The 13,124-nt window shown below is 47.3% G+C and overlaps 1 protein-coding gene across 4 annotated transcripts in view; it reads right to left on the reverse strand.

The window, feature by feature from the left end:
• FHOD3 (formin homology 2 domain containing 3) overlaps positions 1 to 13,124 on the reverse strand; it is a 475,552-nt gene that overhangs the window by 169,982 nt on the left and 292,446 nt on the right. For all 4 annotated transcript variants that reach the window (XM_057698544.1, XM_057698543.1, XM_057698545.1 and 1 more), the window contains exons 7-8: positions 12,886 to 12,997; positions 5,757 to 5,851 (exon numbers count right to left, since the gene is read on the reverse strand). In XM_057698544.1, the coding sequence (XP_057554527.1) occupies positions 5,757 to 5,851; positions 12,886 to 12,997 (207 nt within the window). The remainder of the gene's footprint in view (positions 1 to 5,756; positions 5,852 to 12,885; positions 12,998 to 13,124) is intronic.

Consider the following 13,124-nt stretch of genomic DNA (forward strand, 5'->3'; position numbering starts at 1 on the left):
GAGGATGACATCTCAGATCAGGCCTCTGCTTAGAACTGGAAGGATTCTTAAGGTGATTTACTCAAAGTCCTTTATGTTATAAATGAGGGAGATGAAGGTGGGGAGGGAAGGATTCGCTTGAGGTAATGGAAAGTAAATAATAACTAAGAAAACCCTGCACTTAGACACGCTATTCTGGTCTCCTCTCTTCACACATCTGCACCTTCTGCACAAACTACTCTGGCCTGAAATTTCAAGGTCTGAACTCCCTATTTATTTCACTATCACTGCATTTCAAAATTACTCTAAACAGGGCGACTTGCCTTGAAAGAAAAATGACCAATACTTTCATAAGGATCATCTCACAGCACCGACTTCTTTTAACACTTCTACTTTGAGGCTATCAATATTGGAAAGAATGTCTCTACTCATAACCCAAATAGTGGCTGTTTCCCTTCTTTGCTGAACAATGAGGATAAAACTCACTGCTGTCGAGATCAGAAACTAAAGAAAAATAACTGGGATGCCACAGCTTAATCAATCAGGGGCCCCAGCAAGGACACAGAACAGGGGGCTGTGAACCAGGTAGCAGGTGTAATAAATAGGTGCTCACACCTAAGTGGCCAAGTGTGGAAGCACATGGTAATGTCTGCAGATGCCAGGCAAGATGGTCACTGCTACATTAGCAGGTAGCAGCCACTGACATAATTGAAAAAGTACACACCTGTCCAAAGGACCCTCTCATCAGAACAAGTCCATCTTTTGATTTCAGTGAAAACTCTAGAACTTGTTAAAAGATGAGGAGAGGGAGGGCTTCCCTGGCAGCACAGTGGTTGAGAATCCGTCTGCCAATGCAGGGGACACGGGTTCGAGCCCTAGTTTGGGAAGATGCCACAGAGCAAATAAGCCCATATGCCACAACTACTGAGCCTGTGCTCTAGAGCCAGCAAGCCACAACTACTGAGCCCATGTGCCACAACTACTGAAGCCCGTGCTCCTAGAGCCCATGCTCCGCAACAAGAGAAGCCACCACAACGAGAAGCCTGTGCACCACAAACAAGAATAGCCTCTGCTCTCCGAAACGATAGAAAGCCCATGCACAGCAAAGAAGACCCAACACAGCCAATAAAAATAAATAAATTAATTAATTAATTAATTTAAAAAAAAAGATGAGGAGAGGGAAATGATGATACAAAGGCTGGGCAGGACTAATGATTAGAGGTACCCTGACTGACCACCGACCACCGACCTGCCAATCACACATGAGATGACATTCAGTGTTAGATTCAAAACCTTCTACACAGCAGTGTGGGGGAGTAGGACGGGCCAGGAGGGGCCTCTGGCCGTCTCCTCACCTCCTGGTTCCCCTCCCCTCTTCCCTTCTTGCCCTGCTGAGAGTCAACTGAGGTTCTTTCTCTCAGAAGTTTCCAGGGGGTTAAATTCCCGGACTTAATCCCCATTGCCCCAGCAAGCTCAGCCATGATGGGCTGGCAGGGGGGTTTCTATTAAATGATTAGGTCTATAGAACCACACAGACTCAGGGAGCCCTTGCTCAATAAGAGGCCCAGATCTGAGCGTGTTGAGTGAGAGGACATCTATCATTTCCACGGTGAAAATGTGGGTTTGAGTCACACCTGCATCCCACCCCCCTCACGTGTGGCTGCAGGCGAGCTGGCCTCCCAATGGGATCAAAGACAGCTTCTCTCCTACGGCCACCCCACCCTAAATGCGCATGATCTCATCCAAGACAGCTCCTCTCTCCGTGTGCACGGGGAGGAGCCCAGAAACATACACTCGCCTATTTTCAGCTCTTTCTCTAACACGGTCAGCAAACTCTGCCATGCTCCCACCCCTCCTGGACCCTGTCTTCCCCTTTCTACCCCGACACTCACTGCTGACGTGCCTACTTCTGGCCAAGGTGGCAGCTACTCCAGAGAAATCTGTGAGGCAAATGTCTCTTGATGCCTTCACAGATGACACTCAGCACCCCCTTCCTGGTGTCTCTCAGACCTTGTCTTGCCAGGGTTTGTGACAAATAAATCTTTATAGCTTCTCTCAGAGGGAGAAATCTCTGCCCTAAAGAACATTCTCCTCTCCCTAGGTTTTCACGGATCCCATCAAATCTTTCTCGTGGTGTAACACCGGTGTGGCGAAAGCCTGTACAAAAGTGTTCACAGCAGCAGCACCTGTGAGAGCCAAAAGCTGTGAGCACCAAATCTCCTTCAATGGGTGAAGAGATGACAAGCAGGGGTGTGTTTATATCGTACAACGGCACACTATACAGCAGCAGGAAGCAGCGAACTATTAATACACGTAGTGACATGGATGAATCTCCAAGGCACTGCACTGCGTGAGAGAAGCCAGTCTCAAAGGGTCACATCCTGTATGATCCCCATTTTTGACATAACAGAACTATAGTGACAGGGAATCAATTAGTGGTTGCCAGGGGCATGAAGAGGGGATCGGGATGGCATTATAAAAGGATAACATGAGCGAGATTTTTGGAGCGATGGAGCCGTTCTATTCGCTAATTGTGACGGTTATCCATATCTATATACGTATTAGAACTCACACAGCTAAATATCAAAAGAAAAAAGTCAGTTTTACCATTTGGTAATTCAAAAAGCAACACAATCAAATCTAAAAGCAAATGCTCAGCCCCTGGCTCCACTAGAGCAGCTTCCCTCCCCAGGGCTCCCTGGAGGCGCCTCCCCCAAAAGCTCCAAGCCAGCCCCACAGTAACGCCTCTTGCTACTCATCCCCCCGCCACCTGCCTCATCCGATTCTACAGGGCGGTCACTCTCTGAGCCCCCAAAGCGGGGGGTTCCCACTGAGGAGGCTGCAGCTGGATCAGGACAGGGACCATGAAACTTCAGCTTGCAGGGTGAGAAATGGCTCGTCTCTGATGTTCCCGCTGATCTTCTGACAACGTGGTGGGGGCAGGGGAGGGGGATGATTTCAGGGGGATCTTGAAACCCCTCGTTAATGTCCCTGTTTAACAAAGGGAGCAGACTTCAGTTTCAGAACCCTGAGCAGGTTAGAATTAAAAATGTTAATGTTTTGAATTCCATGTTATTAGGCCATCTTCCATTTTGTTAAAAGAGAAGTTGGAAAAGCAATATAATTTCCCAGATTTCAGGGTCTGAATTTTTTCTAGGCCCATATTAGCATTTCAACGGGTGACGAGGTTTGGGATCTCAGAAGATGTTACTCACTGCAACAATCAACGTGACTAAAATTCAACAAAAGAAAACAAACCCAGTGAGGGTGCCAGAGGCCTGCGGACCTTTTTGAGGAGAGGACGACACTTGGCATCATGTCCTCAGGACCTTCCGGGACTTCCCCTGGGCCAGAACTAACAAAAGATGAAACGGAACTGCCAGAAAAAGAGTAAGCGAGGAACCCCTGCATGTTAGATGCTGTATGGTGCCAGGGGAGAGTGGCACGCGCTGGGCCCTTGCCAGCGATTGGCAGCAGGGTGCCCACACCACGCAGCTGCTGCTGGGATCACCACGCAGCTGAGCACGGCCTCTACCACGAAGGTGGAGAGCACGAAAACACTGCGCAAGAGTGAAAATGCCATTTTCGCTGAATTCAGTGTTTTCCAAAACAATGTCAGTGCCTGCAAATGACAGGAAATCGATGACCTTCATCTTCAAAAACCAACATAAAATTGCTTTCAAATTGCATGCTAAAATCAATTCACAAAGACATTTGAAAATAAAAACCGAATTCTCAGGTTTATCCTCCAGAAAAGTGATGCCCATTCCCCACCAGGACTGTAGGAAATTTCCTGCGACCTCATCAACAAATGGCATTTCATTAAAAAGCTATCACTGCCCACATGACCCAGAGAAAACAGCTCATTGTTTTACTCCATATTTCTTTCAATCTTAGTAGGGTAATGTCATTCATTTTTCGACTGAGTTCTTATCATACGTAGGATAGTATTATTTTCTGCCCAATTTTTTGCAAATAATTTCCCAGTTTGTCACTTGCTTTTAGTTCTTATTTGTGGTTCTTATTTAATAAATAAGACCTTTGATAGTTTTATACAGTGAAATATTTAAGTCCTTTGCTTTGGAATCCTTTTGACTGCTTTTATTATTAAAATAACCTTCCTGACCAGAGACCACTTGATCTTCACCTCTAGTTTCTTCTCATTTTTCTAGTTTGATGTCTTACATTGAACTCTTTAATCTTTCTGAAATTTATTTTGCTATACAGTCAAAGTATGTTTTTGTTTATTTCCATTTAGCCAAACCTCTCCCAATCATGAATGAAGCTGACCATCCCTATGGATTTCAATCACAGGGTGAGTCGTCCTGTGCATTGACGTCTGTTTCGAAGCCCCTCTACCTCAGCCATCTGGCAAGGAAAGAGTCAGGACCACAGTGTCTTAATCCTTAGAGTTTGCACAACATTTTCAAATCTACTAGAATGACTTCTCATAATTATGTTGCTTTCTACTAATTTGTCCCCAGTTCATCAGGGGAAACGTTTCTCCAGTTACTTTTCAGGAAGAGATTCTGGGTCCTTTCTGAAGAACTAACCATCACTGCAGTTGGTCCTTAGGCTTGCACCCGGCAGCCTGGGGAATACAAAAGGAGGGCCTTGGGGTGGCTGATGTGGTGCCTGGGGTCCAGGGCAGAGATAACCACCCTCCCTTAATTATTAATGAGGAAGAGCCCAGGCACCAGAACGAAGGATCTCCAGTCCTGAGAGTGGGTTGCACCAGGTCAGCGTGGGATCCACTGTTAGAGCACCTCTCGGGATGGACATGAGCTGGTGACCACGGAGGACGCGATGGGAGCACAGGCATGAGGTCACCATCACAGGAGGAGGATGGGACCGGCTCTCGGCACCGGCTCCCAGCAGTCAGAAGTCAATCAGCTGTGGAATAAGAGTGCTTGCTTTTCTACCTGACTGTGAACCATTTCTTTAGAGTAAAATTTGCTAATCTATATTCTTAAGGAAAGACGTTTTTAAGGGGACAGCTTAATAGGAGAAGTAGCTGTAAAATTCTCACCACCCTCTTTCCGGTTTTATTAGAGAGACCAAAGCTTAGAAAGCACGCGGACACTCTGGCCTTCACACATATGAGCACCAGCTTAGAAAGCACGCGGACACTCTGGCCTTCACACATATGAGCACCACGCACACCACGCGTGGGTGTAAAAGGTTTCCTCTTGCCAAGAGGCATGCTGAAGCATGCTACAGCCGCCACCACGCCGGTGCACATGATGTGCTTCCCACTCAGAGGGCAAGGTTTAGATGTTCACATGTACTAGTTTCTTAGGGCTGCTGTAACAAAGTTCCACAAACTGGGTGGCTTCAAACAACAGAAATGTATCCTCTCGCCGTTTGAGAGCCTAGGTGTCTGATATCAAGGTGTCGGCAGGGCCATGCCCTCTCTGAGGCTCCAGGGAAGGACCCTTCCTTGCTTCACCCAGGATTGGCTGCTGAGAATCCTTAGCATCCTTTGGTGGTCCTCAGCTTACAGACGCCTCACTCCAACCTCTACCCCTGCCTCCACTGTTGTCTTCCTCACGTGCGTGTGTATATGTTGTTTTCCCTCTACGTGTATCTCATTTCCTCTTCTTATAAGGACACCAGTCCTATTGGCTTAGGGCCCACCCTAATGACCTCATCTTAACCTGATTACATCTGCAAAGACCCTGCTTCCAAATAAGATCACATTCACGGGTACCAGGGGTTAGGACTTCGACATCTTTTCGGGGGGAACACAATTCAACCTGTAACAAACATCATCCAACCTTGTTCACTAAAGTCATTGCATAAACCAGCAGCTCCGTGTCGACCCCATCCTTTTCCTCCAGGATTTCCATGATGTTTGACCAGGGTTTGACTCCTATGAATAAAGGAAAAATTATTAGAAACAGCAATTCAACACTCCTTATCCCACTCACATCACAGTTTATCCAGAGGTTTATCACCCAATGATGGCAGTGCCTCTCGGTCACCATCAAATTTCAAAGCATGACACGATTCTTAGGGTGGACATGCTTCCGATTAGGTGACAATACACGTCTTCCTTGTCTACTTGAAAATGTATACTCTTCAGTGTCAGGATGCCCATCATTTTGCTTGAAAAGTTCACTTTATACTAAATATGTAATTTTTTAAAACTCTATTCCTGTGCAGCTTTTTTAGACCATGCATTTCACTCTCTGAGTGTGGAAATTCTTTTTAAGTACTCTCTGTATGTCTATCTCCTGCAAGGAAAGGGGATGCAGGGGAGCTTTACAGTCATTCTAGCAACAGACTCCAAGCAATAACAGTGAAACGTCCATCTAGCACACATTTCAAGAACAGAAGTATACTATCTCTATTCAGTCAAGGCACAGGTACTGTTTAAGCATCAACCAGGTACAAGGAACTGGGTCTCTGGGAGTCTGTCCTCAAGAGGCTTATAATCAAATGGAACAGTTAGGCACAAGCACAGGAACACAAGTCAGCACAGAGTAAAAGCACTGAGCCAAGCCTGTCACTCAGCAAGGGAGGTCTGTCTCCTGCAGTGTAATAGTCCAGGAGGGTTTGGTGCAAGAGCCGGCTCCTCAGTACGGCTCCGGGAGGAGGCTCATGGAGGCTGTCCTGTGGCTCCAGGGAGGGCAGGAAAACTCTCCATGTTCAGGATCGCCAAGCCAAGGCCAAGGCCACAAAGGGGACATGATACCCTGAAGTGATTTCCTAAGTTGGGGATAAACATCTACAGTGAAGTACTGCCTTGCCCTTGGCGTGGCAGTGTGGAATGTGAAGCTCTTTCCTGCTTTCTCTATAAAGATCTCAAAGGGATATTGCTTATTTTTGCTGATAAAAGTAAATTCTGAAATAACCTAAAACCAGTGGGTTCCAAATGCTGATTCATGGGATGGGTTATGTCAGAGCTGATTTCCTGGCCTTGAGAACAAAAGCTCCCCAAGAGCAATGGTGTGTCCTGTTTTATCTCTGTGCCCTTGGCAGAGTGCTCAGCACATAGTAGGTGCTTAAGAAAACATCTGACTAGTGACTGGAGACCTCTGAGAGGGCACGGGGTGGGCTAAACTGGGGTAGTTTTAAAAGAGCCAGAGGGTTAAATACATACAGTAAGAAAAGAAGACAGGAAAATTTTAAAGGGAATGGCAGGGGGTGAAGGGGAAGCTGGGACAAAGTGAGAGAGTAGCATAGACATATATACACCACCAAATGTAAAATAGATGGCTAGTGGGAAGCTGCTGCATAACACACGGAGATCAGCTCGATGATGGGAGATGCCTTAGAGTGGTGAGATAGGGAGGGTGGGAGGGAGTCACGGGAGGGAGGGGATATGGGGATATATGTATAAATACAGCTGATTCACTTTGATGTACAGCAGAAGCCGGCACAATAGTGCAAAGCAATTATACTCCAATAAAGAGCTAAAAAAAGGGAAAGAATAGGCACATACTATACAATGTGAAAGACACATGTAGTTGGATGTACAGGTCTGTTGATGTTCCCAGCAAGGGAGTAAAAAGCCTTTTCCTTTGGCTGAGTTGCCCAGTTGGTCCAAACTATGAACCTATGGACGAAGCTCCTATGACCTTTGCTACTCTGAATGCAGAAGCTGATGCTTCGCCTGCTAACTGCTGAATTATCTTCTTACCGATCTTTATCATCAAACTACTCTGAAGTCCACACCTGTTCTTCAAAGCCCAGCAAAGTAACCATTTGTCCTCAAGACAATCAGTGTGGTCAGTAGATCATGGGTTTCACTGTCCAGGTGTAGATCAAGCATAGCAAGTGCCTCTGCTTGTGTTTATAACAAGGGCAACTTCCATCATTCACACTCACGCCCCATCTCAGCACAAAACATGAGTTCTAGTGGGTTCCCCACTACTGGGTAAAGAAAAGCCTGTGCAACAGAGACAGCATCAATGCAAAGAATTCCCAGTGGTGCTCAGGGGCCCAGAACTGCTGCCTGGTTGCTTACTTTGGAGGTAAAGATGCCAAACAGGGCCTGGGGAAGAAAAGGCCAAGAAGCAAGGGCAGGCATCCCAGAGGGAGGGAGGTGGCCGGACTGCCTCTCTCCTCTCTCCCTCTCATGCACACACACACATCTGTGCACCGGTTTACCCATTACAATGAAAATACTCAAACACTGGCTTAAGTTAATTAAAACACATGTCCTTCAGCTGTAATATCCGATTCCCTTTTTACCATTTAAAGGATTTCAAGTCTGGAAATTTGCATGTGTTCATACACTCTTGGGATAAATGTTTACTGTCCTTTGACTGTTTGGGGACCAGAAAATAGGAAATTTTTAGAAGAATGAAGGGGAAGGAGAGAAAACTTTCTAGTTCAACACAAATAGCCCTGGCAGGGCTCCAGCTGGCCGGTGTCAAACACCAGCAGTCATTAAGTGTCCCAAGAGCTGCCACCTGTCGGAACTAAATGGTCCAGTTCCACCCCCTGCCCCACTCCTTTTCTTGCTCCATAAGGGGTTTACATGTGTATGTGTGGGTAGGGGGTGGTCCCGTATTAGAATCATAAACCACAAGATCTTCCCCCTTCCTGTAACAGAGAATAAAACTGAGCCCCAAAGTAGTGGAATGGACAGAGGCTCAGGAGATACACCTAAACGGGAGGGATCGTATCCACCCTGGAGGCTCGCTGTGAGGTGTCACAGAGACAGGGCACTTGGTCATTTCTCCTGAGCACCGACAGAGAACATCAGAAGACAGTCATTGCCTTCCTCATCATTGTCTGTCTCTCTCCAACTCCGCCTCCCCTTCCTCCACCCCAAACACTGGAGTGAGTATAGGCTCCATTACAGTGTGGTTTTTCTCTGATGTTTGCAAGCACATGGTTGGCACTTAAATATTTGTCAAATGAGTTTCATATGAAAAATGCTTAGAACAGTGTCTGCTGCGTGGCAGGCACTCGAATAGCAGTAGCTGTCACTGCAGTTGTGGTAGTGGGCGGGCGACATCCACACTGACACACAGGCTCCCAGGCCAGGCTCCTCCTCCCACCAAACCACAGCACCCCTCTCTCAACCCAGAGTAAATAAGCACAGCATAAACTGCCCGGCACCAGCTCCCTCTTACTCTCCCTCTAAGTCTCTGTATCAAACCCGGAAGAAAATAGTAAGATATTTTGCACGATGCCTTGTATGCAAGATGGTCTAACACTCAAATACCAGGTCCTAGCAGCATGTTCCACGCCTTTCACTGTGATCAGTGAACACTTCATGGGTATACTTCTGCTCTTAATAACAATGAAAACAGAGCTCGAGTTCTACCCACTCTAACCTCCACCATGCTTTGTGCATTCTTCACAGATCCATGTACCCTCAGGCACAAGTCAGAGACAGGATGGCCTGAAAGGATGGTTGGATTTTTTCCCCCTGTTAATCACATGTGAGACACATGTTTAAAAATTACGTCATAGCTCATCACCTCACATTCAAACAAAAAACGGAACTTCTTCAAAAGCAGTGCTGAACCAAATTAGCGAGATGCGAGATTTATGACTGAAATTTCAAAATAAGTTACCCAGTCCGATCACTTGCCGCACCCTCTGTTTGACTGGCAAACCCATATAGTCAGAGGGAGGGGTACCCTGCCCAGGGGAGCAGGGGATTCTCAACCAGTTTCCTGTTGATCACTGCAGCGAAGTTCCCCAGGAAAGGAAGTCTCTGATGATGGAAAAGTGACCAAGCCTCCCTTGGGCTTCCGTGCTCATTGCCTTTCTCTCTTCCTGCCCGGCCCCATCCACTAGCAAGGGAAGGTGACTTGAGGATGCAGGCAAAAGAGTCTGCCCCTGCTGTCTGCTCAGACAGGTGTGACACTGAGCCACGCCCTAGAGAATAACTCAAATCCACCGTTTCATTCCAGCCCCTGCGTCAAAGTGCCAACTGCCAGGATCAAACGGGGCCCTTTTAATTTTCATTAATTCATATAAATTTACTAGTCCCTGTGATGCACCCAAATCCCTCAGCTTTTATTACCGCTCCCTAACTGGCCCGCTCTTGACCAAACAGCAAATTGTCCATCCACACCCGCAAATGAACCCTTCTGGGTAACCCACATGTGGGATGTGTGATGTGTATAAAGCAACCAGAAGAATTTGTTCTCGGACAACTCCATTTGCTGTAGGTGGCAGTAATATCTGAGGAATTGTAACTCCCTTGTTGATTTTCTTTGCTGATTCTTTAAACCTAACTGTTTTCATCATCCAAAAGAATTCCTTTCTACTAAAAAAAAAAGTCTATAGTTTAACATGCCTTTTCTCCACCCTATCCCCCAGAAGAATGAGTCTAGAGCCAGCTTGAAGAGTCAAGTTTATGGCTTATTTATAAATGTGTGTAGAAATGGACGTACTCGGCTGGCCCTCCATCACCTCTGGCACGTCTATCTACTCGCTCATCCAGCCAAGAGGGGACTGGAGAGCAGCTTCTAAACCTGCCAGGTGGAAACACACCTGCAAGTCATGCTTCTCCCTGCAGAACAGCATGACATATTTGTATGTTCTTCCAGCACAGGGTTCAGGAACAATTTTACTAGCAGTAAAAGAGAATGATGCTATATGTATGTGTTACAAAATCATGGCCAAGGTCACACGTCACAGAGAAACATGCAACTGAACCACAGGTGATAAGCCGTGGCTGAGTTTTTCCATCAGTGCTGGGCCTTTTTGCTCTCAGCCACTAGTGCTCAGTAGCAGACAGATGACAGTACTTGCCACAGGCTTAAGAAATTTTATAGACAAAAATAGTGATGAAAACAGTCCTTCAGTTGTTTTGATTTTATTCTTTTACAACCTGGGAAAAGGTGGGCATTGTTTTGTCCTGGGGGAGAGAGTACAGCTGAGAGCCTCTGACTGGCCTGCAGGTGGAGTCCTGCAGGTGCCAGCCCTGGGCTCACCTGGGGATTGCTCCTTTCCCCCACAACATGCTCGCCATGAAATGTGCATCTCAAGGAAGGAAACGATGAGCTCCCAGCCCAACGAAGCCAAAGGAGAACCTCAAGGTCATAAGAAGGTTGTCCCCTTTACCACGGCCCCCAGGACAAGGGCCCCTGAATTACCTGAAAGCTAGGACAGGAAAATGAAGAGTCTGCTAATTGTCCTAAGGTAACCCCCAGAGTGGGAGGACAGATTATGAATCCTCCAAGGGTGAATGAAAGAATCGGCCTCCCTCTTCCCAGACAGCCACCTTCAGCCCTAAGCCTCATTGACTGGCCCTGGGAAAGCCCAGCCTGGCTTCTGAGTCATTGGCAGCCTTCACGACGATTCTCAGGGGCTCCCATTGATCTGCTCTTAGCCATGATGGTCTTCATTCCCATGCTTCAGATGGCAACAAGCTGCGGCAGAGAGAAACCTGCCCCCAGCCGGGACCCACCTCCCAGACTCACAGCCCCCGACCACACACGAGGAAGCTTTTCCATGATACACCCACACATGGGCCTGTGTGGCCTCTGGCCTGCAATCCACCGCACTGGGGACTGACACCTGCCCGTGCGTTTGTGGGGAAAGTGCAGAAGCCCAGTTCACGGTCCTGGGTGGCCTTCATTAACTTATGTTCAATCTTCCAAAGTAACTACGAAGCTGCTTTCTTTCATCTTTGGATTCGGCCCTGAATGTCGGTCTCTGAACAACGCTGAGTCAGAGACACAAGTGGTTTGAATCAGAGAGGGCTCTTTAGGCCTCTCATTTCTTTTGACAGTTGTCCCTCGGCTGACTTGTGCATAAACATGTGTGTGCACACAGGTACATGCGTGCACACACACACACAAACACACACACACACACACAAACATACACGAACATGTTAACAACAATTCTCTCTGGTGAGATTAGAGGTGATTTTGTACGGTCTTCTTTACATTGTTTTTTCCAAATTTTCTAGAGAATTACTGTCATAAAAAGAAAAAATAATGTTATCAAGTTTTTGTTCTTGTTACAATCTTTGTGGGAATGAATATTAACAAAAAATGTCCTACTGAGGAACAAAACCAAAATATTTTTTAAAAGAACAAAAGAAAGCAAAAAAACCAATTTTAGCTTCAGGTTTCACAGTATTACAGGGGCCACCCGTGTTATGCAGTAAAGCAAATCCAAAGCTCATCCGTCATCAGCTGTGCACGGCAGGCCTGCCCACTGTGGGCCAGCCAGGTGCTGCGACACCAAGAGGAGACAGACACCCGCCCTCGGGCAGGGCACACACTCATGAGAGACGGGCGGTGACAACAACAGAGCGGAGAAGAGGGATACAGAGTGGTTTTGGAAGCGTATGCCCATCAGATCCAAGGTGGCGAGGGTATGGAGCAGGCAGGTGGGAGGTGGGGGAGGCATGTGGACAGGGCTGCATGGCGAAGGGTCAGGTCTTAATCCTGTGGGCACTGGGAAGCCACTGGCAGGTTTTAGATGAAAAATGATGTCACCAAATTTGTGCTTTAGAAGAATCTTCCAATAGCAGAGGGGAAGGTAGCCCTTCAGGGAGGCAAGGGATGCCAGGTGAGAGATGGTGAGGGTGTGGGATGCAGGGAAGGGAGAACATCCGAGGACCATCCAGGCGTCAGAGCCAACAAAGCAGATGTGAGGAGCAGAGGGGAAGGGGTCAAAGTGACCCCAATAGGATGAGGAAAGAGGAGAAGGAGTGGTAGGAGCTGAAGACAGAGCATGAAGATAAGCTGGGGTCTGAGCTGTCCTGGGTTCGCCCAGAAGTGCTTTTCTTTCACTGTTCCCTCCCTAACCTCATCTTTGCATGCTTAACTATCCTAAAAAAATGTGTTTCCTGCAGGGGGACGTCCACACCAAGGGAATTCTGTTCATTCTTAATTCTGTTTTGAACATGAAAAAGTGGAAGCCTTTCTTACATTAGACGCTTTTACTCTGGCGGAACCGTGGGCAGGGACCACTTACCCCTCTTCGTGTCGACAGCAGAGACGGCCTGAATTAGAAGGGGCGCGTTGGACTCCGAGTACTCCACGAAGACCAGCAGCAGCTTCAGGGCTGTCTTCACCACAAGGCGGAACTGCAGAGACAACGCCGGGTCGGTTACTTTGTTTCACCCAGACTAGCATCGTGAGGTGTAACAACTGATCCTCGTTTTTCTGGTGAGGAAGCAGCCACAGCAGATGAAACGCCTTGGCCAAGTCACA

Source organism: Hippopotamus amphibius, chromosome 11, assembly GCF_030028045.1.
Source record: "Hippopotamus amphibius kiboko isolate mHipAmp2 chromosome 11, mHipAmp2.hap2, whole genome shotgun sequence".
NCBI classification, from domain to species: Eukaryota; Metazoa; Chordata; class Mammalia; order Artiodactyla; family Hippopotamidae; genus Hippopotamus; species Hippopotamus amphibius.